We start from the raw sequence: 26,709 nt of genomic DNA, 5'->3' as shown, positions 1-26,709 counted from the left end.
ACTATTGCATTTTCTGTGAAGGTATTTTCCTGTTGATAGCCTGTCATCACGTGACCTATAGTAAACGTGTATGTAAATTATGCTTTTCATTTATCGAAGTGTAAATTAATCCTGACGCCGAAGAGTTGGACATCTACTCTTCTCAAAATGTTCTACTAATAAACATAAAGGAGAAACCCCTTTATGTTCCTGAAAGTACCCTTTGCACCCCACAAATAATAATTGTAAGAATCCCTGGGATGAAAACGGTTCCATATAGAACTCTTGTCCCGTAGCCTGGTAGTTACAGCTTTGGGCCAATAACCGGAAGGTTGCTAGATCGAATAACCGGAGCTGACAAGGTAAATATCTTTCATTCTGCCCATGAACAAGGCAGTTAACCCACTGCTCCCTGGGGAGCCGAAGACGTGGATGTTGATTAAGGCAGCCCCCCCCCCCCCCCCCCCCACACCTCTCTGATTCAGAGGGGTTAGGTTAAATGTGGAAGACACATTTCAGTTGGACAACTGATTAGGTATCTCCCCTTTCCGTGTACAATAACACATTTAGAACAACCTCAAACCAGGATATAGGATAAACCTTGGCTATATATTTTTTTCATTTATTTAACTAGCGACACTGGGCCAATTGTGCGCTGCCCTATGGGGACTCCCAATCACAGGCCGGATGTGATACAGCCTGGATTCAAACCAGGGACTGTAGTGAAGAGGTGACACCTCTTGCATTGAGGATGCAGTGCCACTCGGGAGCCCTTTTACATCACATTCTGAAGTAAATATGGCTCTGGGATCAACGTGTGTCAACATAACAGCAGTATTGGTTTACATACGTTACGAATAAAACACACATACACACAGCTCTAATTGGTGGTAAACAGCGAGTATTTAATGCAATTATACGTACCAGATCTATTGTATTATTGTTACAGTTTCTGTAGGGGTTATTCTACGGTTCTTCTCATTGTTGTACTGAACACATATACACAATGAACATTCAGCTATCATCACAGATTGCACACTAGATACTGTAGTAATGCAGTCTAATACAAGACCATCAAAAATAATACATTATTTAAATTTGATCAGTCCTTTTTTTTTTTTTTTTTTTCTCCATAAAGAATAGAAAAAGGCCACCCAGAGTTGGGGTACATCTCCAGCACTCCCATCGTAACTGTACACCGACCTATCGCTTCGGGGGGTTAATAATGGCTTAAAAACAAACTCATAAGACTGACAATGCGCTGGGAAAAAAAATATATAATCACGAAAACAAAAATAATAATGATAATAAAACATGTTCAATGCAACTGGACACAAAATCAGTTGTGTTAATCCACACACAACACGTAACAACTTCCTGACGTAAAAAAAAATAATGAAAAACTCCAAGTTAATATTTGCATAAATACTTTATACAGTTCATTTCACTCTGGAGAAGAAATGCACCCTTTTCTTTAAAAAAAAAAAAAAAAAAATGATAGCCTGACAACGTAAAATTTGCATTCGATAAAAATCATGATTCGTATTCCTTTCTAAACTTTTTTTGTTTGTTAATTATTTTTTTTTGTACATGGAGAAGGTGGAAATAATGAACTCAGATGAATAAGAATAATAACAATAATAAGCCATCTGGTTTATTTTGAAGTTGCTTAGTAACAGACATGTTATCAGCTGGCTGTTATGGTACAGTACATACCTAGAGTGATTTACCAATAGTAATAAGAGTGCATATAACACGGAGGGGGAGGGGGGGGGAGTCGTCACACTGTAATCGATCATTAACAACTCATTGACTGCACTTGTGTAACAGCTCAAAGTGTTTTATCTGTCAGAAGAGACTCTCCAACAACAAAAAATCTAGTTACAAAAAAAAAAAAAATCAAGTGTAAAAAATAAAAAGTGATTTCTAGTAAAGAAAGCAGCACTTCAATGCACTGTTGCCCACAGCATCATCAACATACAGAACACGACGAATGAACGAGGAGGGATGCAGATCGATGAGGAATCATGACCACAAACAAACTATGTTCGCATTTCACGGTCCTCACATACATCGAGAACTACTTCTAACATACGCCACGTAGCTAGCTAACGACATCTCAAGAGTGAAATGTGACGAGCAAATCGCTTTTCTTGTGACCGACAGAGGATTTCATGCTGCAATCAACTACAGAGATCGTCCTCAGTCAAATATATATATATATATATATGTCGAGGTGATCCTTGTATCCCCAAACGTTCCAGATACAACTGTACAACCTAACTTGCTTTCATCTTAGTAGATGTAAAACACCTAGAACATTTTAGATTATCTCTCACTAACACACACTACTGGGTCTCATCTGTAGTTCTACTGCAGCTATTCCATTGGACTCTCTGGTTAACTGGGTCTCATCTCTAGTTCTACTGCAGCTATTCCATAGGACTCTCTGGTTAACTGGGTCTCATTTCTAGTTCTACTGCAGCTATTCCATAGATCTCCATATTAGAATCAATGTATAAATTAGTGTAATGCTACTCTTTCTCATCCACTTAGACAGGGAGAGCAGAGGTCCTGACCTAGACGGGGGAGAGCAGAGGTCCTGACCTAGACGGGGAGAGCAGAGGTCCTGACCTAGACGGGGGGGAGCAGAGGTCCTGACCTAGACGGGGGGAGCAGAGGTCCTGACCTAGACGGGGGGAGCAGAGGTCCTGACCTAGACGGGGAGAGCAGAGGTCCTGACCTAGACGAGGAGAGCAGAGGTCCTGACCTAGACGAGGAGAGCAGAGGTCCTGACCTAGACAGGGGGGAGCAGAGGTCCTGACCTAGACGGGGAGAGCAGAGGTCCTGACCTAGACGAGGAGAGCAGAGGTCCTGACCTAGACGGGGAGAGCAGAGGTCCTGACCTAGACGGGGGGAGCAGAGGTCCTGACCTAGACGGGGAGAGCAGAGGTCCTGACCTAGACGGGGAGAGCAGAGGTCCTGACCTAGACGAGGAGAGCAGAGGTCCTGACCTAGACGGGGGGAGCAGAGGTCCTGACCTAGACAGGGGGGAGCAGAGGTCCTGACCTAGACAGGGGGGAGCAGAGGTCCTGACCTAGACGGGGGGGAGCACAGGTCCTGACCTAGACGGGGGGAGCAGAGGTCCTGACCTAGACGGGGAGAGCAGAGGTCCTGACCTAGACGAGGAGAGCAGAGGTCCTGACCTAGACGAGGAGGGCAGAGGTCCTGACCTAGACGAGGAGAGCAGAGGTCCTGACCTAGACAGGGAGAGCAGAGGTCCTGACCTAGACGGGGAGAGCACAGGTCCTGACCTAGACGGGGAGAGCACAGGTCCTGACCTAGACGGGGGGGAGCAGAGGTCCTGACCTAGACGGGGGGGAGCAGAGGTCCTGACCTAGACGGGGGGGAGCAGAGGTCCTGACCTAGACAGGGAGAGCAGAGGTCCTGACCTAGACGAGGAGAGCAGAGGTCCTGACCTAGACGGGGAGAGCACAGGTCCTGACCTAGACGGGGGGGAGCAGAGGTCCTGACCTAGACGGGGGGGAGCAGAGGTACACTAATGCTATACACTATCTCTACAATACAGCAACTACAGTAGCATAGCAAGAGCAATGCAGTAATGAGATGTGATCAAAACAGATGAATCTATCACACATATATTGTGTATATTCTCTATATTCTATTTCAGATGATGAACCCATGATGATTTACCTCCAGGCGAAAAACTAGTAATGTCCTATGGAGACCACAGATCAACGGAGGTATTAAATAAATATTGCTATGGTAACGGGAAGGAAATCCTAGAAACCGAACTGTTTATTATCTACACATAGTCACTTTAATAACTCTACCTACATGTACATATTCCCTCAATTACCTCGACTAACCGGTGCCCCCCGCACATTGACTCTGTACCGGTAGCCCCTGTATATAGCCTCCACATTGACTCTGTACCGGTACCCCCTTGTATATAGCCTCCACATTGACTCTGTACCGGTACCCCCTGTATATAGCCTCCACATTGACTCTGTACCGGTACCCCCTGTATATAGCCTCCACATTGACTCTGTACCGGTACCCCCTGTATATAGCCTCCACATTGACTCTGTACCGGTACCCCCTGTATATAGCCTCCACATTGACTCTGTACCGGTACCCCCTGTATATAGCCTCCACATTGACTCTGTACCGGTACCCTCTGTATTTAGTCTCGCTATTGTTATTTTACTGCTGCTCTTTAATTATTTGTTACTTAAAAATATATAATTAACTCAACAATTATTTTACTTGACACTTTTTTCTTCTTAAAATGTATTGTTTAGTTAAAAGGCTTGTAATTAAACATTTCACGGTAAGGTCCACAGCTGTTGTATTCGGCGCATGTGACAAATAAACACATAACGTTTGATTTGATATGATCTTTTCTCCAGTCTTGATAAAAACAACAACAATAACATAATCTGGGAACTAAACTGTTTGGTGGGGGAGGAGGGGGGGGGGGGGGGGTTACGTGTTCCAAACTAAAGCCTGCAATGGTAGATAAAAGACAGACACGGTTAGCTCGTCATACATACTACTCAGCGTGATATATAATATCGAAACGATTTGGCGAAGAAAAGACATGACGCAATCTCACTTTAATGGCAGTCGCTTGACACTGTGGGCAAGTCACACATCAATATAAATGTAAAGAAAATAATGAAGAAGTCATTGCATAACTAGAAACTGTAATGTCAACCCACAAACACTTATTACTATTATTATAACATTCATAGTCCCCCCCCCCCCCCCCCCCTGTCATTATCATCGTCCACATCCCAAATAGCGTCCCTAATTCTCTATAGTGGACTTGCTCTTTGCACCCTATTCTCATAGGACTCTGGTCAAAAGTAGTGCGCTTACGTAGGGAATAGGGTGCCATTTGGAACGTAGCAGTTCTCATTCCCTCTGGGCTTCCGTGACATTATAGACTAACATTACACACATTCCTTTAGTTTTTAAAGCCGGGAATGATTAGTCACAATCACTTGTTTTGTCCTCAACAACCATTAATATAATTATTTTCTCAGGTTTTTTTTCTCTCTCTCTCTCCCCCCCCCCCCCCTCCTGCTCGTTAAAAAGGTCAATGTTAAGTATTTACAATATAAACAAGTTTTGAACTGAATGAGTTTCCTGTTGGTCTCTAAGATCTAATGGTGACACACGGAGGATAGAGCTGAGGGTCAGCGTTTTATTTATTTTGTGACTTGTGAAAGAAAGCGAGAAATTAGATTGTTTAACGAACTCTCCCCTCACACTCTTCTCTCTCTATTTGATAGGCTTTTTCTATCCATCCATCCATCCCCCCCCCACCCCCCCATCCACCCCCCAGTCTTCTTCATACTAAACTAACTACCTACTTTGAAAGAAAGCGAGAAATTAGATTGTTTAACGAACTCTCCCCTCACACTCTTCTCTCTCTATTTGATAGGCTTTTTCTATCCATCCATCCACCCCCCAGTCTTCTTCATACTAAACTAACTACCACAGTTACGGAAACAATCGCCACAGTTCAAACCGGTGATCCCTTTTAGTCTATGTCATTCAGTGCGTTACATGTGGTTACTGGACAGGTGTGTGTAGAGGGGTGCACAGGTGGGGTATTTTTTGGGGGAGGTGTGTGTGTGGGGGGGTGGGTGTGCGAGAGAGAGAACGGGCACAACATAGGCTTTCCGCTGTAGTGGTGTGGGACCGAGGACCTTGGTTAGTTTCTGCATCCGTCCTCAGCACTGCGCTCGTGCTGCAGGTTATAATAACAGTTCTGACAGACCCTCACCGGGGATGAGATCTTCAGACGCTTGATCTCAGACTGGAAACGACTACACCTGGGAGAGACAGAGAAGAAAGAGAGAGAGTGAAGAGAGAGAGACAGAGAAGAAAGAGAGACAGAGAGAGAAGAGAGAGAGAGAAGAAAGAGAGAGAGAAGAAAGAGAGAGAAGAAAGAGAGAGACAAAGAAAAGAAAGAGAGAGAGAAGAAAGAGAGAGATAGAAGAAAGAGAGAGACAGAACAAAGAGAGCGAGACAGAACAAAGAGAGCGAGAGAGAACAAAGAGAGAAGAAAGAGAGAGCGAGAGAAGAAAGAGAGAGAGAGAAGAAAGAGAGAGACAGAGAAAGAGAGAGAGAGAACAAAGAGAGCGAGACGGAACAAAGAGAGCGAGAGAGAACAAAGAGAGAAGAAAGAGAGAGCGAGAGAAGAAAGAGAGAGAGAAGAAAGAGAGAGATAGAAGAAAGAGAGAGAGAGAAGAAAGAGAGAGACAGAACAAAGAGAGCGAGAGAGAACAAAGAGAGAAGAAAGAGAGAGCGAGAGAAGAAAGAGAGAGAGAGAAGAAAGAGAGAGACAGAGAAAGAGAGAGAGAGAACAAAGAGAGCGAGACAGAACAAAGAGAGCGAGAGAGAACAAAGAGAGAAGAAAGAGAGAGAGAGAAGAAAGAGAGCGAGAGAAGAAAGAGCGAGAGAGAACAAAGAGAGAAGAAAGAGAGAGCGAGAGAAGAAAGAGAGAGAGAGAGAAGAAAGAGAGAGAGAAGAAGAGAGAGAGAGAGAAGAAAGAGAGAGACAGAGAAAGAGAGAGAGAACAAAGAGAGCGAGACAGAACAAAGAGAGCGAGAGAGAACAAAGAGAGAAGAAAGAGAGAGAGAGAAGAAAGAGAGAGCGAGAGAAGAAAGAGCGAGAGAGAACAAAGAGAGAAGAAAGAGAGAGCGAGAGAAGAAAGAGAGAGACAGAAGAAAGAGAGAGAGACACTAGTGCACAGTGCTTGGTCCCTGGTAAAACTCCTTGAGGTTATGTTTAGGGGCTGTACAATATTTTGTTTTTAATATTATAGTGGGTTCATTGTTGGTTAACCATTTCATCAGCCTTTTCCGGCCATCTAGAGGACTGATGCTGCAAACGATTGGGGGCGACAGGTAACCTAGCGGTCTGAGCGTTGGACCAGTAACTGAAAGGTTGCTGGTTCCAATACCCGAGACAAGGACGAAATCCCTGTCGATGTGCCCTTGATTAAGGCAAGTAAACCCTAATTGGCTAACTGTTATTAAATGTGTCAATTAATTTAATTGTATCTGTCCCTTTAACAAATAAACACGATGACGAATGATTATTGTTAATAATCGTTCTACATTAACCCAATTTTTGTTTTGTTGGGGGGCCACGAACCCTGACTCGCAGAGACTTACTTCTGACAGAAGAGCTGTCCACAGTTCCTGCAGTGGTGACGTCTCTCTGTGAGGGAGAAACGTACGGTACAGCCAGAACAGCTGTCCACAACCTCGTCCTTCACCCAGTGGTCAGCAGCAGAACGACCAGGCTGGTCACTCACCGACCAGCTGAACACTCTGCCACGACCATCACCCACCAGGATCTTACTGTGGTCCCTGGGGGAGGGGGAGAGACAAACGCACACAGAGAGGGGAGAGAAGGGGAGGCAGGGAGAGAGAGTAGAGGGGGAGGCAGGGAGAGAGAGTAGAGAGGTAGGAAAGAGAGAGAGAGAAGGGGAGGCAAGGAGAGAGTAGAGAGGTAGGAAAGAGAGAGAGAAGGGGAGGCAAGGAGAGAGTAGAGAGGTAGGAAAGAGAGAGAGAAGGGGAGGCAAGGAGAGAGAGTAGAGAGGTGAGAAAGAGGGAGTGAGGGAGAAGATTACTGCCACTATGCAACTATAAAGCATCTTTCTCTGTACACTAAACTGTCTTCTGAATACTGTCTATATCTCTATACAACCTCCACCTCTAAACTGTCTTGTGAATGCTGTCTCTGTCACATATACATTTCAATGCAGTGAGGCGCACACACAGACAGACAGACCACCTACTTGGAGATGGCGAGGGATGTGATCTCGGCTGGGTGAGCGTTGTCCTTCCGGTTGAATGCAGTGTGCATGGTCAGTTTACTACGGAACACCAGCTGTCGCTCCCATCTGTAGCCTACACACACACACACACACACACACACACACACACACACACACACACACACACACAGAGAAAGTTTAGTGGCAGCACTTTAACAATGCACCAGCTAGAGGACACACACACACACACACACACTGACACCGCAACACCCACAAACTCAGACCAACTGGAAAACACACCCAGCAGTATACATAACTCTGTGTTATTGGGTGATCTGCATTACTGTGGTTTGGTCAGTACCTGCTCTGAGCTGGTTATAGGGCCGTGCCTCCATGGTGGTGGGGTGTACGGGCTGGGGGACCCCCACATGACCTGCTATGGGGTGCGGAGGGTGAAGCTGGGGGTGAGGGTGGACCCCTGGTTTGAGGGGTGTCTGTCCCGTCTGTCCCTCGGAGTAGTTGACGAACACAAAGCCGTCCTTCTCGTCCAGGCTGAGGGTGTCTGACCAGCGTCGGGAGTCATCTGACCCGCTGTCCACTGACCAGGAGGCCCCTGGCCGACCCCCGGGGGCACCGGGACCCCTAGGAACTGCAGGAAAAAAAAGCATTTTATTTTTGGGTTGCAAAGTAGTAAGAATAGGGTAGGTTTAGCTAATAAACTATAGAACTTAAGTCATCAAATATAAAATGAATGAAGATTAACATTCTCATACAAGCTCTACCTCTGTATGGGACAGTACAGAGACCGATTAACTGACTGACTGATTAACTGACTGACTGATTAACTGACTGACTGATTAACTGACTGACTGATTAACTGACTGACTGATTAACTGACTGACTGATTAACTGACCGACTGATTAACTGACCGACTGATTAACTGACTGACTGACTGACTGACTGACTGATTAACTGACTGACCGACTGGTTAACTGACTGACCGACTGGTTAACTGACTGACCGACTGGTTAACTGACTGACCGACTGGTTAACTGACTGACCGACTGGTTAACTGACTGACCGACTGGTTAACTGACTGACTAACTGATTAACTGACTGACCGACTGATTAACTGACTGGCTGACTGATTAACCGAGTGACTGATTGACTGACTGATTAACTGACTGACTGATTAACTGATTGACTGACTGACCGACTGATTAACTGACAGACCGACTGGTTAACTGACTGACCAACTGGTTAACTGACTGACTAACTGATTAACTGACTGACTGACTGACTGATTAACTGACTGGCTGACTGATTAACTGAGTGACTGATTAACTGACTGATTAACTGACCGACTGATTAACTGACTGACCGACCGATTAACTGACTGATTAACTGACCGACTGACTGACTGATTAACTGACTGACTGAAAGCTCCAGGGCACTGGGACCCTCAGGATCTACAGACCATTAATGATGGGTGGTCGTCTTTACTCTTTAAAGGTCCTTTATACCAGATAGTGTCTGTTACAGGTATGTAGGAATCAAAACAGGATTATATCAGATAGTGTCTGTTACAGGTATGTAGGAATCAAAACAGTAGAGATGGAGACCCACCTAGTTGGTGGTAAAAATATTAGAATATAGTAGGTTTTAGCCAATTACCTATTCAACAAATGAAGTCATCAAATGATGAACATTGTCACACTCTGCCTTCATGTAGGTAGGTCGACTGACTGACTTGGCTGGCTGGATGACTGGCGGGCTGGCTGACTGGATGATTGGCTGGCTGACTGGCTGGCTGGCTGACTGGATGATTGGCTGGCTGGCTGGCTGACTGGATGATTGGCTGGCTGGCTGGATGACTGGCGGGCTGGCTGTCTAGCTGGCTGGCTGGATGACTGACTGACTGGCTGGCTGGCTGGCTGGCTGGATGACTAGCTGACTGGCTGGCTGGATGACTGGCGGACTGACTGACTGACTGGCTGGCTGGCTGGCTGGATGATTGGCTGGCTGGCTGATTGGCTGGATGGCTGGCTGACTGACTGAATGGATGACTGGATGATTGGCTGGCTGGCTGGCTGACTGACTGACTGAATGCATGACTGACTGGCTGACTGACTGAATGCATGACTGGCTGGCTGGCTGACTGGATGGATGGCTGACTGACTGAATGGATGACTGGCTGGATGACTGGCTGGCTGGATGACTGACTGGCTGGCTGGCTGACTAGCTGGCTGACTAGCTGGCTGACTGGTGAACCAACCTTTGGGTCTGTGGACGGTGCTGCCTGGTTGGCTGCCTGATCCTCCCCCAACCGATCCAGCTCCTCCCCCAGCTGCAGCGTTGGGCAGAGGGGAGGGTTTGGACTCTGTGCTGAGGCAGGGCTCGTCTCCGTCTGATTCGCTGCTGTCGTCGTCAGCGTTCTGGCTCTCGGGTCCCTCTGCTGGAGACGAAGAGAAAGACTACTTTATTGCTCACAGGACACATAGGCGGCATCCCCAATGGCACCCTATTCCCTAGATAGTGCACTACTTTAGACCAGAGCCCTATGGCACCCTATTCCCTAGATGGTGCACTACTTTAGACCAGAGCCCTATGGCACCCTATTCCCTAGATAGTGCACTACTTTAGACCAGAGCCCTATGGCACCCTATTCCCTAGATAGTGCACTACTTTAGACCAGAGCCCTATGGCACCCTATTCCCTAGATAGTGCACTACTTTAGACCAGAGCCCTATGGCACCCTATTCCCTAGATAGTGCACTACTTTAGACCAGAGCCCTATGGCACCCTATTCCCTAGATAGTGCACTACTTTTGCAGTGGACTTCATAGTGAATGGGGAGACATCCAGATGTCTTTTTGCTTCGTGATGAAATTATGACCTCACCAGTATTAGAGACTTACTCACACACACACACACACACACACACACACACACACACACACACACACACACACACACACACACACACACACACACCACAGAGGCCTACCCAGCTTGTCCTCTGTACAGCAGTCAGTTACATCAGGGGGCTCGATGGGCTCTGGAGCAGGGGTTTCTGGGACTTGTAGGAACTCCATCCTCCAGAACTACAGGAAGGAAGTTTATATTAGAAAACTTTAATGTCTTTGATGAGGAAACTCATTTTGAAGCATTAATACACTACGTACAAAGAGTGACAGATATTAAGAGCTGGTTTCCCAGACTCAGATAAGCCTAAAATTGGACTACAAATAACTTTCAATGGAGATTCCTTGTTGACCTTGCTTTGTTGTTGTTGTTGTTGTCCAGTACTAGGCTTCATCTGAAACCGCCCCCACACCTCAAAAAAAGAAGATGGGGTAAGAGTAGGATGAGATGAGGAAGGGAGGAAGTGTTGGTTACCCTGACGACGCCGTCGGAGTGTCCGGTGACGATGACGTTCTGCGTGTCCCATTCGTTCATCTCTGACACGCAGCAACAGAGGATCTGCTGTGAGCGGCCTGTGAAGGTGTTGGCGCTGGCTATGGGACTGCCGTTAATGCTCCACACATGGATGTAGGTGCCCGCCGAAGACACTATGTCCCCCTGTATATATACACGCACACACACACACACAGAGAGAGATAATCAAGTGATCAAGTTCACTTTGTTTGAAGTTTTGGCTAATGTACAGCTGAATACACAGTGCCTTCTGAAAGTATTCAGACCCCTTGACTTTTTCCACATTTTGTTACGATTACAGACTTTATTTAAAAATGGATTAAATTGTCCCCCCCCCCCCCCCCATCAATCTACACACAATACCCTATAATGATTAAATGAAAACAGGTTTTTAGAAGAAAAAAAAAAACAACAGTATTCAGTATGTTTTTTCATAAATAACAACTATTGTGCTGAATCAAGTGTGAAGGAAATCTCGATCTGTTGCTCAGGTGATAATGAAAACCTCATTGTATTCTGCAGACCTCGTCCACATCCTTCAACAAGCCAACATCACTCTGACACTCCACAAACCGTATGAGGCCATAAACACTACAAGAAACCACTCACCCAGAGGCAGCGTTTCTGGTGGGCGGAGACTTTAACATTGGGAGACTTGAAACCGTTCTACCGCACTTCTTCTAACACGCCTCCTACGCCACTAGGGGCACTAGAACCGCAGACTACTTTTATTCTACCAACAGAAACACATACAAGGCATTCCCTCGTCCTCCCTTCAGCAAATCTGACCATGACCCCATTCTCCTGCGTACAAACAAAAGCTCAAACAGGAAGTACCAGTGATGAGCTCAAACAGGAAGTGGTCCGATGAAACAGACAAGCCTACAAGCCTATGTTCCGGGGATTCATCCGATAGCATTGAGGAGTTTACCACAGCAGTCACAGGCTTCATCAGTAAGTGCATAGACGATGGCATCCCCACAGTGCCTATAAGAACGTATATCCGTATATATAAAGCTACCGCTTACCAGGAACAGTACACGGACACATAACAGAAAGATACAACCTCCGAGACATCAAACAAGCAAAAGGACAATATAGGAGGAGGTTAGAATCCTATTACACCTGCTCCAATACTTTTCGTATGTGGCAGGGCTTGCAGACAGTAACAGATTACAAAGGGAAACCCAGCCGTGAGTTGCCTATGGATGCATAACTCCCAAATGAGCTACAAGCTTTTTATGCTCGATTGTATGAATATTTATTATTTATTTGATTTGATTTATTTCACCTTATTCAACTAGGCAAGTCATATAATTACACTGTGCCTTGCGTAAAAGCCCCTTGTGTTTCCAGATGACCGTGTGATCTAGCTCTCCTGGGCCGACGTGAGCAAAACGTTTTAAACAGGTTAACAATCTCAAGGCCGACGGGCCGGACGGAATATCAGGGCGTGTTCTCAAAGCACAGACCAGCTGACAAGTGTCTTCACTGACATTTTTAATCTCTCCTTGCCCCAGTCTGTAATCCCAACATGTTTCAAGCTGACCACCATTGTCCCTGTTCCCAAAAGCTCCAAAAAAACCTGCCTAACCTGCCTAAATCTCCCTGTAGCACTCACATCTTTAATATTGAAATGCTTTGAAAGGCTGGTCAAGACACACACATCAACACCATCATCCCAGAAACCCTAGACCCACTCTCATTCACATACCGCCCCAACAAATCCACAGATGATGCAATCTCAATTGCACTTCACACTGCCCTCTCACCTGGGCCAGAGGGAAAATGACTGTGAGAATGCTGGTCACAGTCTACAGCTCAGCGTTCAACACCATAGTGCTCTCCAAGCTCATCACCAAGCTAGGGACCATGGGATTGAACCCCTCCCTCTGCAACTGGATCCTGGACTTCCTGATGGCCTGGCCCCAGGCGGTGGGGGTAGACAACAACACCTCCGCCCCTCAGGGGTGTGTGTCTAGTCCCCTCCTGTACTCCCTGTTCACCCACGACTGCATGGCCACACACGACTCCAACACCATCATCAAGTTTGCTGACGACAACGGTGGTAGAACTAATCTCTGACCGTGATGAGTCAGCCAACAGGGAGGAGGTCAGAGAGAACCTCTCCCTCGACGTCAGTAAGAACAAGGAGTTGATTGTGGACTACAGGAGAAAGACGGGAGAGTACGCCCTCATCCACATCAAAAGGTGAAGTGGGTTGAAAGGTTAAAGTCACCAGGGCAGTCGTGAAAATGGCACGGCAGTACCTCTCCCCCACAGGAGCCCTCGGCTCCTCAAAAACGTTCTACAGCTGCGAACATCGAGATCCTCTTGACTGGCTGCATCACCGCTTGGACGACTGTCCTGGGTCGAGAGTTTCAAGTTCCTTGGTGTCCACATCACCAACAAACTATCATGGTCCAAACACACTAATGGCAGAGCTAGAGATTGTTGAAAGTTGGACCAGAACTAGAGTTGGTTTAAAGTTGGACCAGAACTATAGTTGGTTTATAGTTGGACCAGAACTAGAGTTGGTTTAAAGTTGGACCAGAACTAGAGTTGGTTTATAGTTGGACCAGAACTAGAGTTGGTTTAAAGTTGGACCAGAACAAGAGTTGGTTTAAAGTTGGACCAGAACTACAGTTGGTTTATAGTTGGACCAGAACTAGAGTTGGTTTAAAGTTGGACCAGAACTAGAGTTGGTTTAAAGTTGGACCAGAACTAGAGATGGACCAGAACTAGAGTTGGTTTAAAGTTGGACCAGAACTAGAGATGGACCAGAACTAGAGTTGGTTTAAAGTTGGACCAGAACTAGAGATGGACCAGAACTAGAGTTGGTTTAAAGTTGGACCAGAACTAGAGATGGACCAGAACTAGAGTTGGTTTAAAGTTGGACCAGAACTAGAGATAGACCAGAACTAGAGTTGGTTTAAAGTTGGACCAGAACTAGAGATGGACCAGAACTAGAGATGGTTTAAAGTTGGACCAGAACTAGAGTTTATTTAAAGTTGGACCAGAACTAGAGTTGGTTTAAAGTTGGACCAGAACTAGAGTTGGTTTATAGTTGGACCAGAACTAGAGTTGGTTTATAGTTGGACCAGAACTAGAGTTGGTTTATAGTTGGACCAGAACTAGAGTTGGTTTATAGTTGGACCAGAACTAGAGTTGTTTTATAGTTGGACCAGAACTAGAGTTGTTTTATAGTTGGACCAGAACTAGAGTTTGTTTAAAGTTGGACCAGAACTAGCTAGCTAACAACCAGAGGGGCACTAGAATAAAACAACAACAACATTTTTGTACGTAATAATAAATCCAACGTGAAACGTGATAACTATAGTATCCTTAACTAGAATGAAATATCTCTCTCAATTTCTCAATCACCCTTGTAACATCAATAGGTTTGGGGGAAACAAACATCACCCTGAGTGTGTATACACCACCCACCGTGAGTTCGTTGATGCAAAGGGCGGAGACGGGGGCCCTGTGTCCTCTGAGCTGTGTGACGAAGGACAGTTTGTTGAGGTCCCAGATGATGCAGGTCCTGTCTCTAGAACCAGACACCAGGATGTGATACGCTGACGAGGCTGTCAGACAGGTTACTGTGTCTGTATGGCCCAGCAACGCCTGGCAGGGGAGAGGAGAGGGGAGGGACATAAACACATGTTAAAACACAGGTTACTGACATGTTACATACAGGCACAGACACACAAGTTAAAGAGTGGCAGAGATACTATCTAATGGTGTCTGTGTGTTTGTTGGGAAGTAGTTGGATTTTACACATTTTGTTACGTTACAGCCTTATATTGAAATGTTTGAAATCATTTTATTTCTTCAATCTACACAAATTACCACATGATGCCAAAACAAAAACAGGTTTTTAGAAAAGTTTGCAAATGTATAAAAAACTAACAAAAAAACATCACATTTACAAAAGTATTCAGACCCTTTACTCAGTACTGTGTTAAAGCATCTTTGGCAGCGATTACAGCCTCGAGTCTTCTTGGGTATGACGCTACAAGCGTGGCACACCTGTATTTGGGGAGTTTCTCCCATTCTTCTCTGCAGATCCTCTCAAGCTCTGTCAGGTTGGATGGGGAGCGTTGCTGCACAGCTATTTTCAGGTCTCTCCAGGGATGTTCGATCAGGTTCAAGTCCGGGCTCTGGCTGGGCCACTCAAGGACATTCAGAGACTTGTCCCGAAGACACTCCAGCATGATGCTGCCACCACCATGCTTCACCGTAGGGATGGCGCCAGGTTTCCTACAGACGTGACGCTTGGCATTCAGGCAAAATAGTTTAATCTTGGTTTCATCAAACCATAAAATGTTGTTTCTCATGGTCTGAGAGACCTTTAGGTGCCTTTTGCCAACCTCCTAGCGGGCTGTCATGTTCCTTTTACTGAGGGGTGGCTTCCGTCTGGCCACTCTTCCATAAAGGCCTGATGGTGGAGTGCTGCAGAGATGGAGGTCGCTGTGTTCTTTGGGGACCTTCAATGCTGCAGAAATGTTTTGGTACCCTTCCCAAGATCTGTGCCTCGACATAATCCTGTCTCGGAGCTCTACAGAGAATTCCTTCAATCTCATGGCTTGGTTTTTGCTCTGACATGCGCTATCAACTGTGGGACCTTTTCTATAGACAGGTGTGTGCCTTTCCAAATCATGTCCGATCAATTGAATTTACCACAGGCGGACTCCAATCAAGTTGTAGAAACATCTCAAGGATGATCAATGGAAACAGGATGCACCTGAGCTCAATGTTGAGTCTCATAGCAAAGGGTTTGAATACTTATGTAAATAATCAGTTATAAATTTTTTTATAAATTTGTGAAAATGTCTAAAAAACTGTTTTTGCTTTGTCATTATGAGGCATGTGTGTAGATTGATGAAGAAAACGTTAGCTAAGCAGGGTTGGTCCTGGTCAGTCCCTGGATGGGAGACCAGATGCTGCTAGAAGTGGTGTTGGAGCGCCAGTAGGAGGCACTCTTTCCTCTGGTCTAAAACATTAATATCCCAATGCCCCAGGGCAGTGATTGGGGACATTGCCCTGTGTAGGGTGCCGTCTTTCAGATGGGACGTTAAACGGGTGTCCTGACTCTCTGTGGACACTAAAGATCCCATGGTACTTATCTTAAGAGTAGGGGTGTTAACCCCGGTGTCCTGGCTAAATTCCCAAACTGGCCCTCATACCATCATGGTCACCTAATCATCCCCAGCTTCCAATTGGCTCCTTCATCCCTACTATTCCCCAGGTCGTTGCTGTAAATGAGAATGTGTTCTCCATCAACTTACCTGGTAAAATAAGATTGTCTGGTTACCTGTTTGAGTGTCTAGAGAGTCTGGTTACCTGAGAGTCTGGTTACCTGTTTGAGTGTCTAGAGAGTCTGGTTACCTGAGAGTCTGGTTACCTGAGAGTCTGGTTACCTGAGAGTCTGGTTACCTGAGAGTCTGGTTACCTGAGAGTCTGGTTACCTGTTTGAGTGTCTAGAGAGTCTGGTTACCTGAGAGTCTGGTTACCTATTTGAGTGTCTAGAGAGTCTGGTTACCTGAGAGTCTGGTTACCTGTTTGAGTGTCTAGAGAGTCTGGTTACCTGAGAGTCTGGTTACCTGAGAGTCTGGTTACCTGAGAGTCTGGTTACCTGAGAGTCTGGTTACCTGTTTGAGTGTGAGGGTCTTGGCCCTCTCCTTGGATGTGCCCGTCTCCCAGACACAGATGGCAGTGCTGGTTCCCCCGGTGATGACCAGCTTGGGGTTGGGGCAGATGGCACACAGGATCTGACCCCACTCTGACAGACACTCATACACCACCACCGCCTAGAGGAGGAGATACGGGATTGGTTAGCCAGCGGGAAGGAGAGAGGGGATTGGTTAGTCAGGGGGGAGGAGAGAGGGGATTGGTTAGCCAGCGGGAAGGAGAGGGGGGATTGGTCAGTCAGGGGGGAGGAGAGAGGGGATTGGTCAGTCAGGGGGAAGGAGAGAGGGGATTGGTTGGTCAGGGGGAAGGAGAGAGGGGATTGGTTGGTCAGGGGGAAGGAGAGAGGGGATTGGTTGGTCAGGGAGAAGGAGAGAGGGGATTGGTTGGTCAGGGAGAAGGAGAGAGGGGATTGGTTGGTCAGGGAGAAGGAGAGAGGGGATTGGTTAGTCAGGGGGAAGGAGAGAGGGGATTGGTTAGTCAGGGGGAAGGAGAGAGGGGATTGGTTGGTCAGGGGAGCAGGAGGTTAGGGAGGGTAATGCTGCCTTAACACCAGGGGGCACTGCTGCCTTAACACCAGGGGGGCACTGCTGCCTTAACACCAGGGGGGCACTGCTGCCTTAACACCAGGGGGGCACTGCTGCCTTAACACCAGGGGGGCACTGCTGCCTTAACACCAGGGGGGCACTGCTGCCTTAACACCAGGGGGGCACTGCTGCCTTAACACCAGGGGGGCACTGCTGCCTTAACACCAGGGGGGCACTGCTGCCTTAACACCAGGGGGCACTGCTGCCTTAACACCAGGGGGGCACTGCTGCCCCACAGGATTTAGTCTGTAGGCAAGGTTAAGTATTTCCTCCATTCCTTGCATTCTCTCCTCGTCTCCTCGTCTCCTTCTCAACTGTATTGGAGGAGAAGGTCAAAGATTACTCTCCTCTGACCTTCTTCTCCGATGGGTTTGGAGGAGGAGGAGAGGAATCAAGGAAAGACGAACTGAGATAGAGCCATATACATTGTCAAAACAACACCACAGAAATAGAAATAGAATTGTAGAATGAATTCCATGACTGCAACATGTCTTGATTAACATGCACGCGCCTGCACTGGTTCGCACTGAGACCCAGAGACAGCAGTCTGACCTGGTTAGTTAGAGAGATAGTTGGCCAGTCTGCAGCGGAGGTCAGTGAGTGTGTGCTTACCTTGTCGGACTCATAGTTGGCCAGTCTGCAGGAGAGATCAGCGTAACCCCAGGCAAAGGTCTTGTTCCAGACAGGAGGTTGGAGGACTTTATTCTGCTCCACAGCCAGAATGCCCTTCTCAGTACACACGATCTGGCCCACTGGCTCTTTCAGCTCTGAAACACACACACACACTGTTACACACACTGTTACACACACCGTCACACACACCTATTCCCAAACCTAATCAGTACACACAATCTGGCCCACTGGCCACAACACTGGCTCCTTCAGCTCTGAAACACACATTCAAACGGTCACATGGACCAATCATGGGGCCTAAAGGCACCTCTCCTTTCTAGTGCCAAGCTGCTCAGCCCAGCTGATACAGAACATTATTCTGCCAGCTGCTTTGTGTGTATGTGTGTATGTGTGTGTGTGTGTTTGTCTGTATATATATATATATATATATATATATATATATATATATATATGTGTGTGTGTGTGTGTGTGTGTGTATATATATATACAGTGCCTTGCAAAAGTATTCGGCCCCCTTGAACTTTGCGACCTTTTGCCACATTTCAGGCTTCAAACATAAAGATATAAAACTGTATTTTTTGTGAAGAATCAACAACAAGTGGGACACAATCATGAAGTGGAACGACATTTATTGGATATTTCAAACTTTTTTAACAAATCAAAAACTGGAAAATTGGGCGTTTATGGACGAGTGGCAAGAAGAAAGCCATTTCTTAAAGATATCCATAAAAAGTGTTGTTTAAAGTTTACCACAAGCCACCTGGGAGACACACCAAACATGTGGAAGAAGGTGCTCTGGTCAGATGAAACCAAAATTGAACTTTTTGGCAACAATGCTAAATGTTATGTTTGGCGTAAAAGCAACACAGCCCATCACCCTGAACACACCATCCCCACTGTCAAACATGGTGGTGGCAGCATCATGGTTTGGGCCTGCTTTTCTTCAGCAGGGACAGGGAAGATGGTTCAAATTGATAGGAAGATGGATGGAGCCAAATACCCGACCATTCTGGAAGAAAACCTGATGGAGTCTGCAAAAGACCTGAGACTGGGACGGAGATTTGTCTTCCAACAAGACAATGATCCAAAACATAAAGCAAAATCTACAATGGAATGGTTAAAAAATAAACATATCCAGGTGTTAGAATGGCCAAGTCAAAGTCCAGACCTGAATCCAATCGAGAATCTGTGGAAAGAACTGAAAACTGCTGTTCACAAATGCTCTCCATCCAACCTCACTGAGCTCGAGCTGTTTTGCAAGGAGGAATGGGAAAAAATGTCAGTCTCTTGATGTGCAAAACTGATAGAGACATACCCCAAGCGACTTACAGCTGTAATCGCAGCAAAAGGTGGCGCTACAAAGTATTAACTTAAGGGGGCTGAATAATTTTGCACGCCCAATTTTTCAGTTTTTGATTTGTTAAAAAAGTTTGAAATATCCAATAAATGTCGTTCCACTTCATGATTGTGTCCCACTTGTTGTTGATTCTTCACAAAAAAATACAGTTTTATATCTTTATGTTTGAAGCCTGAAATGTGGCAAAAGGTCGCAAAGTTCAAGGGGGCCGAATACTTTCGCAAGGCACTGTATATATATATGTGTGTGTGTGTCTGTGTATATATATATGTGTGTGTGTGTGTGAGAGAGAGTGTGTATGAGAGTGTGTGTGTGTGTGACTGTGTGTGTGTGTGTGTGTGTGTGTGAATGTGTATGAGAGTGTGTGTGTGCATGCCTGTCCTACCTTTGACGGGGGCTAGCGAGGGTCTGAGGTTGTCCAGATGATGGAAGAAGATCTTGTCAGTGGTTGAGGAGAGAGAGACGGGCACGCCCCCTGCCATCTCCCCGTTAGACTTACTACGTACACGCTTCGGAGGGTGGGGCTTCTTAAACAACTGGGAGGAGACAGATAAAAACATGAGATCAGATTCATTCAATAAATAAATAAATAACTTCCTCTGTTGAATATGTTGTCTGTGAAGCATCAGTACCAATCTGGTCGACCTCTAATCAGTACCAATCTGGCCGAACTCTAATCAGTACAAATCTGGTCGACCTCTAATCAGTACCAATCTGGTCGACCTCTAATCAGTACCAATCTGGTCGACCTCTAATCAGTACCAATCTGGTCGACCTCTAATCAGTACCAATCTGGTCGACCTCTAATCAGTACCAATCTGGCCGAACTCTAATCAGTACCAATCTGGTCGACCTCTAATCAGTACCAATCTGGTCGACCTCTAATCAGTACCAATCTGGTCGACCTCTAATCAGTACCAATCTGGTCGACCTCTAATCAGTACCAATCTGGCCGAACTCTAATCAGTACCAATCTGGTCGACCTCTAATCAGTACCAATCTGGTCGACCTCTAATCAGTACCAATCTGGTCGACCTCTAATCAGTACCAATCTGGTCGACCTCTAATCAGTACCAATCTGGTCGACCTCTAATCAGTACCAATCTGGTCGACCTCTAATCAGTACCAATCTGGTCGACCTCTAATCAGTACCAATCTGGCCGAACTCTAATCAGTACCAATCTGGCCGAACTCTAATCAGTACCAATCTGGCCGAACTCTAATCAGTACCAATCTGGCCGACCTCTAATCAGTACCAATCTGGCCGACCTCTAATCAGTACCAATCTGGCCGACCTCTAATCAGTACCAATCTGGCCGACCTCTAATCAGTACCAATCTGGTCGACCTCTAATCAGTACCAATCTGGTCGACCTCTAATCAGTACCAATCTGGTCGACCTCTAATCAGTACCAATCTGGTCGACCTCTAATCAGTACCAATCTGGCCGAACTCTAATCAGTACCAATCTGGTCGACCTCTAATCAGTACCAATCTGGTCGACCTCTAATCAGTACCAATCTGGCCGACCTCTAATCAGTACCAATCTGGTCGACCTCTAATCAGTACCAATCTGGTCGACCTCTAATCAGTACCAATCTGGTCGACCTCTAATCAGTACCAATCTGGTCGACCTCTAATCAGTACCAATCTGGCCGAACTCTAATCAGTACCAATCTGGCCGAACTCTAATCAGTACCAATCTGGTCGACCTCTAATCAGTACCAATCTGGCCGAACTCTAATCAGTACCAATCTGGCCGAACTCTAATCAGTACCAATCTGGCCGAACTCTAATCAGTACCAATCTGGCCGAACTCTAATCAGTACCAATCTGGCCGACCTCTAATCAGTACCAATCTGGCCGACCTCTAATCAGTACCAATCTGGTCGACCTCTAATCAGTACCAATCTGGTCGACCTCTAATCAGTACCAATCTGGTCGACCTCTAATCAGTACCAATCTGGCCGACCTCTAATCAGTACCAATCTGGTCGACCTCTAATCAGTACCAATCTGGTCGACCTCTAATCAGTACCAATCTGGTCGACCTCTAATCAGTACCAATCTGGTCGACCTCTAATCAGTACCAATCTGGCCGAACTCTAATCAGTACCAATCTGGTCGACCTCTAATCAGTACCAATCTGGTCGACCTCTAATCAGTACCAATCTGGTCGACCTCTAATCAGTACCAATCTGGCCGAACTCTAATCAGTACCAATCTGGTCGACCTCTAATCAGTACCAATCTGGTCGACCTCTAATCAGTACCAATCTGGTCGACCTCTAATCAGTACCAATCTGGTCGACCTCTAATCAGTACCAATCTGGTCGACCTCTAATCAGTACCAATCTGGTCGACCTCTAATCAGTACCAATCTGGTCGACCTCTAATCAGTACCAATCTGGTCGACCTCTAATCAGTACCAATCTGGTCGACCTCTAATCAGTACCAATCTGGCCGAACTCTAATCAGTACCAATCTGGTCGACCTCTAATCAGTACCAATCTGGTCGACCTCTAATCAGTACCAATCTGGTCGACCTCTAATCAGTACCAATCTGGTCGACCTCTAATCAGTACCAATCTGGTCGACCTCTAATCAGTACCAATCTGGCCGAACTCTAATCAGTACCAATCTGGTCGACCTCTAATCAGTACCAATCTGGTCGACCTCTAATCAGTACCAATCTGGCCGACCTCTAATCAGTACCAATCTGGTCGACCTCTAATCAGTACCAATCTGGTCGACCTCTAATCAGTACCAATCTGGTCGACCTCTAATCAGTACCAATCTGGTCGACCTCTAATCAGTACCAATCTGGCCGACCTCTACCAGCCCTCACTCACCTGCTCTGTCCCCTACCAGCCCTCACTCACCTGCTCTGTCCCCTACCAGCCCTCACTCACCTGCTCTGTCCCCTACCTGCCCTCACTCACCTGCTCTGTCCCCTACCAGCCCTCACTCACCTGCTCTGTCCCCTAGCAGCCCTCACTCACCTGCTCTGTCCCCTAGCAGCCCTCACTCACCTGCTCTGTCCCCTACCAGCCCTCACTCACCTGCTCTGTCCCCTACCAGCCCTCACTCACCTGCTCTGTCCCCTAGCAGCCCTCACTCACCTGCTCTGTCCCCTCTTCACATCCCCTACCAGCCCTCACTCACCTGCTCTGTCCCCTAGCAGCCCTCACTCACCTGCTCTGTCCCCTAGCAGCCCTCACTCACCTGCTCTGTCCCCTAGCAGCCCTCACTCACCTGCTCTGTCCCCTACCAGCCCTCACTCACCTGCTCTGTCCCCTAGCAGCCCTCACTCACCTGCTCTGTCCCCTACCAGCCCTCACTCACCTGCTCTGTCCCCTACCAGCCCTCACTCACCTGCTCTGTCCCCTAGCAGCCCTCACTCACCTGCTCTGTCCCCTAGCAGCACTCACTCACCTGCTCTGTCCCCTAGCAGCCCTCACTCACCTGCTCTGTCCCCTCTTCACATCCCCTACCAGCCCTCACTCACCTGCTCTGTCCCCTAGCAACCCTCACTCACCTGCTCTGTCCCCTAGCAACCCTCACTCACCTGCTCTGTCCCCTAGCAACCCTCACTCACCTGCTCTGTCCCCTACCAGTCCTCACTCACCTGCTCTGTCCCCTACCAGCCCTCACTCACCTGCTCTGTCCCCTACCAGCCCTCACTCACCTGCTCTGTCCCCTACCAGCCCTCACTCACCTGCTCTGTCCCCTAGCAGCCCTCACTCACCTGCTCTGTCCCCTAGCAACCCTCACTCACCTGCTCTGTCCCCTAGCGGCCCTCACTCACCTGCTCTGTCCCCTAGCGGCCCTCACTCACCTGCTCTGTCCCCTAGCGGCCCTCACTCACCTGCTCTGTCCCCTAGCAGCCCTCACTCACCTGCTCTGTCCCCTAGCAGCCCTCACTCACCTGCTCTGTCCCCTACCAGCCCTCACTCACCTGCTCTGTCCCCTACCAGCCCTCACTCACCTGCTCTGTCCCCTACCAGCCCTCACTCACCTGCTCTGTCCCCTACCAGCCCTCACTCACCTGCTCTGTCCCCTACCAGCCCTCACTCACCTGCTCTGTCCCCTCTTCACATCCCCTACCAGCCCTCACTCACCTGCTCTGTCCCCTAGCAGCCCTCACTCACCTGCTCTGTCCCCTACCAGCCCTCACTCACCTGCTCTGTCCCCTAGCAGCCCTCACTCACCTGCTCTGTCCCCTAGCAGCCCTCACTCACCTGCTCTGTCCCCTACCAGCCCTCACTCACCTGCTCTGTCCCCTAGCAGCCCTCACTCACCTGCTCTGTCCCCTAGCAGCCCTCACTCACCTGCTTTGTCCCTTCTTCACATCCCCTACCAGCCCTCACTCACCTGCTCTGTCCCCTAGCAGCCCTCACTCACCTGCTCTGTCCCCTACCAGCCCTCACTCACCTGCTCTGTCCCCTAGCAGCCCTCACTCACCTGCTCTGTCCCCTAGCAGCCCTCACTCACCTGCTCTGTCCCCTAGCAGCCCTCACTCACCTGCTCTGTCCCCTAGCAGCCCTCACTCACCTGCTCTGTCCCCTAGCAGCCCTCACTCACCTGCTCTGTCCCCTACCAGCCCTCACTCACCTGCTCTGTCCCCTAGCAGCCCTCACTCACCTGCTCTGTCCCCTAGCAGCCCTCACTCACCTGCTCTGTCCCCTAGCAGCCCTCACTCACCTGCTCTGTCCCCTAGCAACCCTCACTCACCTGCTCTGTCCCCTAGCAGCCCTCACTCACCTGCTCTGTCCCCTCTTCACATCCCCTACCAGCCCTCACTCACCTGCTCTGTCCCCTAGCAACCCTCACTCACCTGCTCTGTCCCCTCTTCACATCCCCTACCAACCCTCACTCACCTGCTCTGTCCCCTACCAACCCTCACTCACCTGCTCTGTCCCCTAGCAGCCCTCACTCACCTGCTCTGTCCCCTACCAGCCCTCACTCACCTGCTCTGTCCCCTAGCAGCCCTCACTCACCTGCTCTGTCCCTAGCAGCCCTCACTCACCTGCTTTGTCCCCTCTTCACATCCCCTACCAGCCCTCACTCACCTGCTCTGTCCCCTAGCAGCCCTCACTCACCTGCTCTGTCCCCTAGCAGCCCTCACTCACCTGCTCTGTCCCCTAGCAGCCCTCACTCACCTGCTCTGTCCCCTAGCAGCCCTCACTCACCTGCTCTGTCCCCTAGCAGCCCTCACTCACCTGCTCTGTCCCCTAGCAGCCCTCACTCACCTGCTCTGTCCCCTAGCAGCCCTCACTCACCTGCTCTGTCCCCTACCAGCCCTCACTCACCTGCTCTGTCCCCTAGCAGCCCTCACTCACCTGCTCTGTCCCCTAGCAGCCCTCACTCACCTGCTCTGTCCCCTAGCAGCCCTCACTCACCTGCTCTGTCCCCTAGCAACCCTCACTCACCTGCTCTGTCCCCTAGCAGCCCTCACTCACCTGCTCTGTCCCCTCTTCACATCCCCTACCAGCCCTCACTCACCTGCTCTGTCCCCTAGCAACCCTCACTCACCTGCTCTGTCCCCTCTTCACATCCCCTACCAACCCTCACTCACCTGCTCTGTCCCCTACCAACCCTCACTCACCTGCTCTGTCCCCTACCAGCCCTCACTCACCTGCTCTGTCCCCTAGCAACCCTCACTCACCTGCTCTGTCCCCTCTTCACATCCCCTACCAACCCTCACTCACCTGCTCTGTCCCCTAGCAGCCCTCACTCACCTGCTCTGTCCCCTACCAGCCCTCACTTACCTGCTCTGTCCCCTAGCAGCCCTCACTCACCTGCTCTGTCCCCTACCAGCCCTCACTCACCTGCTCTGTCCCCTAGCAACCCTCACTCACCTGCTCTGTCCCCTCTTCACATCCCCTACCAGCCCTCACTCACCTGCTCTGTCCCCTACCAGCCCTCACTCACCTGCTCTGTCCCCTACCAGCCTTCACTCACCTGCTCTGTCCCCTTTTCACATCCCCTACCAGCCCTCACTCACCTGCTCTGTCCCCTCTTCACATCCCCTACCAGCCCTCACTCACCTGCTCTGTCCCCTCTTCACATCCCCTACCAGCACTCACTCACCTGCTCTGTCCCCTACCAGCCCTCACTCACCTGCTCTGTCCCCTCTTCACATCCCCTACCAGCCCTCACTCACCTGCTCTGTCCCCTACCAGCCTTCACTCACCTGCTCTGTCCCCTTTTCACATCCCCTACCAGCCCTCACTCACCTGCTCTGTCCCCTCTTCACATCCCCTACCAGCCCTCACTCACCTGCTCTGTCCCCTACCAGCCCTCACTCACCTGCTCTGTCCCCTCTTCACATCCCCTACCAGCCCTCACTCACCTGCTCTGTCCCCTACCAGCCCTCACTCACCTGCTCTGTCCCCTCTTCACATCCCCTACCAACCCTCACTCACCTACTCTGTCCCCTAGCAGCCCTCACTCACCTGCTCTGTCCCCTACCAGCCCTCACTCACCTGCTCTGTCCCCTCTTCACATCCCCTACCAGCCCTCACTCACCTGCTCTGTCCCCTACCAGCCCTCACTCACCTGCTCTGTCCCCTACCAGCCCTCACTCACCTGCTCTGTCCCCTACCAGCCCTCACTCACCTGCTCCGTATATTGTTATATGTTAATATGATACCTGTTTGGGGATTTGTCCGAAGTTGTTGATGAACCCGATGGTGGCGGTCTCCTTGAGGGGGTCGTTGATGTTGTAGATGTCCACCTGGCCCTCGTAGAACAGGTGGTGGAACACATTGACTGCCTCCACCGCAGGAGGACCCTGCTGCTTGAAGCCAAAGATCAGGTCGATCCACTCATGGAGGTGGGACGATACGTAGTCACACTCCAGAGCCTAGAGACAGACACACAGTAGGTTGGGGCGCCAACCTACATCGCCAGGCTTCCTCACGTTTGTTTGAGTAACGAACGAGACTTGGAGGGATGACATCGTCAGACTATGTTGGCGTATACTGTACAACACAGTTGTCTTACCTCCTGACACACCTATACAGTAGATTGGCACCCACCTGTCGATGGACTCTGATGAACTCTCGGGGGTCTCCCTTGGCCCATGGAGGCAGAAGGACGTCTCCTAGTCGAATCCCATTCTGTTTGGCACCTGTTAAAACATTAAGCACACATCAAGGCAACTCTTTAAAAAATAAAAAATAAATTCTAAAGGTGTTAC

At 48.5% G+C, this 26,709-nt stretch overlaps 1 protein-coding gene across 1 annotated transcript in view; it reads right to left on the bottom strand.

Annotated features, from left to right (window-relative positions):
* Positions 1-860: 860 nt before the first annotated feature.
* Positions 861-26,709, bottom strand: part of wdfy3 (WD repeat and FYVE domain containing 3) — a 217,582-nt gene continuing 191,733 nt past the window's right edge. The window contains 13 exon segments of the mRNA XM_031829582.1: positions 861-5,846; positions 7,194-7,391; positions 7,823-7,934; positions 8,163-8,450; positions 10,078-10,257; positions 10,810-10,906; positions 11,202-11,384; positions 14,688-14,867; positions 16,895-17,053; positions 18,131-18,285; positions 19,894-20,044; positions 26,161-26,373; positions 26,549-26,640. Of these exon segments, the coding sequence (XP_031685442.1) occupies positions 5,726-5,846; positions 7,194-7,391; positions 7,823-7,934; positions 8,163-8,450; positions 10,078-10,257; positions 10,810-10,906; positions 11,202-11,384; positions 14,688-14,867; positions 16,895-17,053; positions 18,131-18,285; positions 19,894-20,044; positions 26,161-26,373; positions 26,549-26,640 (2,129 nt within the window). The 3' untranslated portion in view covers positions 861-5,725.

The sequence above is a fragment of the Oncorhynchus kisutch genome, linkage group LG8 (assembly GCF_002021735.2).
Source record: "Oncorhynchus kisutch isolate 150728-3 linkage group LG8, Okis_V2, whole genome shotgun sequence".
In the NCBI taxonomy this organism is placed as follows: Eukaryota; Metazoa; Chordata; class Actinopteri; order Salmoniformes; family Salmonidae; genus Oncorhynchus; species Oncorhynchus kisutch.
This window is presented reverse-complemented; position numbering and strand designations above follow the sequence as displayed.